Source organism: Austrofundulus limnaeus, unplaced genomic scaffold, assembly GCF_001266775.1.
Source record: "Austrofundulus limnaeus strain Quisiro unplaced genomic scaffold, Austrofundulus_limnaeus-1.0 Scaffold115, whole genome shotgun sequence".
Lineage (NCBI taxonomy): Eukaryota > Metazoa > Chordata > Actinopteri > Cyprinodontiformes > Rivulidae > Austrofundulus > Austrofundulus limnaeus.
In genome coordinates this window covers 1,156,356-1,161,721 of record NW_013952517.1, presented here as the reverse complement: position 1 = coordinate 1,161,721, position 5,366 = coordinate 1,156,356, and the positions used below count along the sequence as shown (strand labels likewise).

Sequence of the window (5,366 nt, the reverse complement as noted above, 5' to 3'; positions counted from 1 at the left end):
CACACACACACACACACACACACACACACACACACACACACACACACACACACACACACGCACAGACTCGAACACTTCCAATCACCTAACTTTCTCACTCTCTGTCATCTGCCAGAGTCCCAGGTTCAACACTTTAAGGCAGGGGAGCTGGGTGATCCTCTCCAGGCCCCTCTTGGTGATCTTGGTACATCCATACAGGTCGATGCCCACCAGCTGGGTCAGGTGGTCCGCGATGAGCTCCAGCCCTTTGTCTGTGATGCGCACGCACTGTCCAATGTTCAGGGTCCTCAGCTCGTGCATCTGCCTCACCATCCGGTTTATCCCGTCGTCGGAGATGTGACACGAGCACAGGGACAGGGACTTCAGCTGGTACAGCCCCTGGGCGATGTACGCCAGCGTCTGGTCCCCGATCTTGTCACAGAAAGAAACGTCGAGCCCAGAGAGCCTGAGAGTGCCCATGGCGAGGTGCATAGTCCCGGTGTCGCTGATGTTGTCGCAAGAGCGTAGGTTGAGGTTCCACAGGGAGGTCATGTGGGACAGGTGGATCATGCCTGCGTCCGAGATCCCCCCACAGAAGCTCAGGTTCAGCACCCGCAGCTTGGTCAGTCCCTTGGAWATGTGTTTAAGTGACAGGTCTGTCAGCTTCTGACAGTCCTGGAGAGTCAGGTACTCCAGGTTTAGGCAGCCTTCCGCTGCACTACGGGTCATACCCGCCAAGTGTCCGATCCCCACGTCTGAGACATGCCTGCAGGACCTCAGATTGAGGCTCTTGAGTCTGTGGAGGCCCCACGCTATCAGCAGAAGCCCAGTGTTGGTGATGTTGCTGCAGCCACCCAGCTCCAGCACCTCCAGGTTCTTCAGGTACTGGGCAATTCGGCCTAAGCTGGAGTCTGTGATCTGCTTGCAAAGACTCAGGTTCAAAACCCTCAGCGACGGGATCTCCTGCACAAATGCGTGGCCCAGCCCGTTATCCGTCAGGTTGTAGCAGCCGGACAGATTGAGGGACTCGATGTTGGGCATTCCTTGGATGACATAGCTCAGGCTGCGGCGCAGAGACAGGATCTGGACCCTCCGGATGCCCCTGGCCTGAAGGCTGGGGAACAAGGATGGATTGGCCCGGCGGAGGTGCAGCTTGGCTTCGACCCCCCTCCACACCGACTTGTGGTAGGACGCATCCCTCCAAGCGATGCACACTTGGGCTACCCTGCCTTTGTCCCTCACGTCCAGATAACTGAAAATCATAGCCAAAATTTCCGGGAAGAGGCACGAAATGTGCGTCTCCATTGTTTTTCAAACCCCAGGCATATAAGAATCAATACTCCACACCTCCAAGGCTGAAAAAAGAACCCACTCCAGCAGCTTTCACTCTAAGGTTTATGCAAAAAAAAGTGTCAACAGTCCCAGTTATCTACRAAAGTAGAAAAGGAACGAGGAGTTGTGTGTCTCTCTTCTTTTTCCTCTCACTGACTGAACTGTGCAAAATCGATCCAACTCTTTTCTAGTGCCACGTGATCCGGTGTGGTTGCGCAGCAGGATTMAAAAAAACAAAACAAAAAATAAACCCCCAAAAAAGCGCTTACTCTGGTCTTAACCCCACTATCCGCCAAAAAAAAAAAGGAGCAGGAGAGGGGGGCGAAGGGAGGAAGGGGAGGAGGAGAGGAAAAGGCGTCAATCCTTCCCCCCTCTCTACCTCTCTCAGACGACGCTTCCTTGTATTATACCCACAAAAAGCCTTCCTCTGGCCGCCGAGCGGGGATCCAGACGGTCGTACATGTCAGAAGCAGAGAGCCGAAAACAAAAAGAAAACGGCACTCTCAACGCAGCCCGCTACAAAACGGCTCCATGACAGGGGGGGAAAGGCAGAAAAGACTAGAGTTGGGACTAGCTTTTGTAAGAGTGAGAGGCAGAGAGGGGCGTCCTGGGCTCAAAGCCTTTGTCTGCTCTTTTCAAACCGACTTGGCAGGAACCCCAGCACTCCCGCTCAACCGGAGGGGTCAGCGGAAGTACAAACGCCTCTCTCATCCGGCCTAACGCACACCACATAACTAATAACTGCGTCATACGCTTTTTAAATATATCATAACACATTCATATGCTCATTTAGACGGCCGTTAATCGATAAAGTGCTGTTTCAATTCGCAGTTCTTCCGGTTCCCCCCCTACCCCCTCCGTGTCACGCAGTTGGTACGTTCCGCCTCAGCTGGAACGGTGCGAACAGTTTCCCTTGGAAACCAACTTCTTACAATTCAGTTCACTTTGGGTTTTAACCCTTTAAGCGGACCACACAGCAAACTCTAAGCCACCAGGAGAAACCACTTCTTTTTAAACTTGTTTTCAGCTGCGTTTCTATTGTAGTTGCTTTAAAAAAAAGGTAGACGCTGTTGACTCGGCCTGTTTTATTATTTCCTGTCACTTTATTGCTACACCAGAAAGTATCAGCTGGTAACTGTGGTTAATCCTGAATAAAACAAAAACACAACTTTGCCTTTAAAACCTCTTTTAATTAACTCGTGTTTTATTTCTGTGGTATTTGGCACGGCGTTACCAAACTCTCAAAGCTGTATTAGACTCACTTAAACTCAGTAATAACAGCTTAACAAGCAAACATACACAGTTTGACTACATTTAGCAGGGTAAGGTTTAAATAAAATAAACTTTTCTTTTTATGTCGTTTGTCATGACTATAAAGCACATCTGGTAATMCTTTGAATAATATTGGTCTCAGCTGATTAAAGTGAATTTATCAGTTTTTTTTGTGTGTGTGTGGGGTCCGCCAAGCCATTTGATGTGGCCCACCAGCAGTTGTCATAGTTATAACCTGCCTTCCTATGCAGAAACAGTAGGGGAGACCGGGGACAGTTGCAACACTTTTTGCATTTGACTCTGTTACTCAGAGATGGTTTGAACTAAACAAACCATATTTTAATACAATAAACTTAGATCTGTCTCTTAATAGTCAAAACCATTTATAGGCTATTAAAGAATATATACTCTTCACAATTTGCATTTGAAAATGAAAAGTCAAATGTTGCTACTTTCCCGGGGACAGTTGCAACATATTATTAATACAATATATTTCACTGTAAATAAAAGTTTTATTATTTTTATATTTATATTATTGCTAAATTTATAGAAACTGTAAGTTATAGTGATATTACAGTGTTATTTATTTATTCATTTTGATCAAATGACAAAAATAGATTTACCTTGATGAGTAGACCTTACATCGGAGCCGGCTCTTGGCATAGGCGAACTAGGCGGTTGCCTAGAGCGCCATCTGCTGGAGGGGGCGCCAAACTGCAGAAGAAAAAAGTAATTATTTGTAATCCCTGGTTGTAACTCTGCTCAGCGCCCCTTTCAATTAGCTTTGTCTTAAAAAAAACTATAATGAAGTATAACAGGAAAAATAAACTACCCATAAAACATTTTCTCCCCTCCAATGCAGCAATCACCCCCACCCTCTCTCTCATTTGAGTGACGTTGCACTGACTCGTCCTGCTCTGACACTCTGATGGGGGAGGGGCTAGTAGTGCCTCTCAGGTAGCGGTTCATCTTGAAAAACTCAATAACAACAAGTCTGTATTTTGTTTTCCCATACATGTCATACTCTTCTGAYGTTTACCTGTATAAAAAGCCTCAAAAATCCRTAAAATTTGCAAAAAAATCCATAAAACTTGCACCTGCGGGGGGTCAGCCTCGCTGAGGACGTGAGAGCGCGTGCTGCGAAGCAGGAGGAAAGAAGAGCGGAAAAAGTTCAAAACTTATTTCTAGCGGCAGAACAGGTTGGAAGATGGCTGTTTGATGTTATTTATTATTTTTTAAATCATCCTACAGGCTCTGACGTGTTAGATAAAATTGAAAATGAGGTTTTGAAAAAATCCGTAAGACTTGAAAAAAATCTGTGACATTTCCCTATACGTCCGTATACCTGCAAAATGACTAAATCCTTATAACTTATGGACAATCCGTACAAGTTGACATGTATGTTATTCATTTGCTTTCTGGGAAAGCAAATAAATTTAAGTTTACCRTAGTACCTTACACTGTCAAACTTGTTTTTAGGGGGGTTCAAATTAGGGTGGGTGGGACATAGTTCGGGGGGTTGTGCTTCAACTCGCCTAGGGCACTAAAATGGCTAGAGCCAGCACTGCCTTACATACAGATGTCAAAGACTCAAATCAATATAAAATACAGCTGGCTTTTAGGGACAAGGATAATAGAGCAATTTGTGAGGCAATTAGTTTTTGTTTTGCCTTTTGTCACTGTACGCCTACATTATGCAAAATTTACATTGAAAGAAACTGGGATTTTAAAACCATTGTTGAAAACAACAACGGCAGAAAATACATCTTAAACACTGATAAGTTTTAAACTATAAAACTGTCATGAATACCCAATACCCTTTTAAGTGCAAACTTAATTTCAACATCTTAATATCATCTGCATGTGCTCTATTTTCATACAGATTTATCGTATGAGTACAGTTGCAACAGTTGTTGCAGCTCATGTGTTAGCTAAATAAGCTGATCTTGATACATGTTAACCATATTAGTTAAAAGTAAACATATCACTAGTTTAAACCATATAAGTTTGAGCTGGATCACAAAAACAGTGACAACTGTAAAACAAAAATAAAGCTGGGCAAAAAATAATAATGATAAAATACTTTGGTACCTCAAAAACATTTTTTATTCAAATAAATCCTGGAGCAGTTTTTGAATCTGCTTACTTTTTCTTTGCAAGGTGGGGCATCTAACCGAGCATGTACAGTGTGAGTGTCATCACTCTAGCTTGTTTCTGTTTGGAGAAAAATGACGTGTTGCAACCGACCCTTGTTGTTACTGTCCCCGGTCTCCCCTATTTCCACCTAGTCATTTCATCCATTGGCCCATACTGCAGAGAGTTTTCACTCATTGTGCTGGCTTGATTTTTGATATGTTAAGATTAAACATGGAACATGAAGTAAGAAGAGATATTTAGATTAGATTTAACCACACGTGTAGATTTGCACATTTTATAAGGACACAAAACCTCATATTTTATCAATTTATGAAATGTACATGAACCTTTGCTACTTGGAAGACTTTCTTCAAGTGATCAGGCTAAAACAAAAGTGGGCCACCGCACTGGCTGCTAGCTTAATCATTAAAAATAAAGGACTTTACTTAAAGTTATTTGTATTTCATGTATTATATTACTGGATTTGGCCTGCAGCCCCGGATAGAGGGTGCTGCTCTGGATGGGAGACTGTGACGAAGGGAAGATTCGGCACTATCTGCTGGCTTCTTTAGATTTATTGCGTGCGTGCGTGCGTGCGTGCGTGCGTGCGTGCGTGCGTGCGTGCGTGTGTGTGTGTGTGTGTGTGT

General features: G+C 44.2%; 1 protein-coding gene across 1 annotated transcript; it reads right to left on the bottom strand.

Moving 5' to 3' along the window:
- Positions 1 to 6: 6 nt before the first annotated feature.
- On the bottom strand, positions 7 to 1,933 carry fbxl14b (F-box and leucine-rich repeat protein 14b). Its single transcript, XM_014014508.1, has one exon. It carries the CDS (start codon positions 1,282 to 1,284, stop codon positions 82 to 84), a length of 1,203 nt encoding a protein of 400 aa, XP_013869962.1. The 5' UTR covers positions 1,285 to 1,933; the 3' UTR covers positions 7 to 81.
- Between the last annotated feature and the right edge of the window lie 3,433 nt (positions 1,934 to 5,366).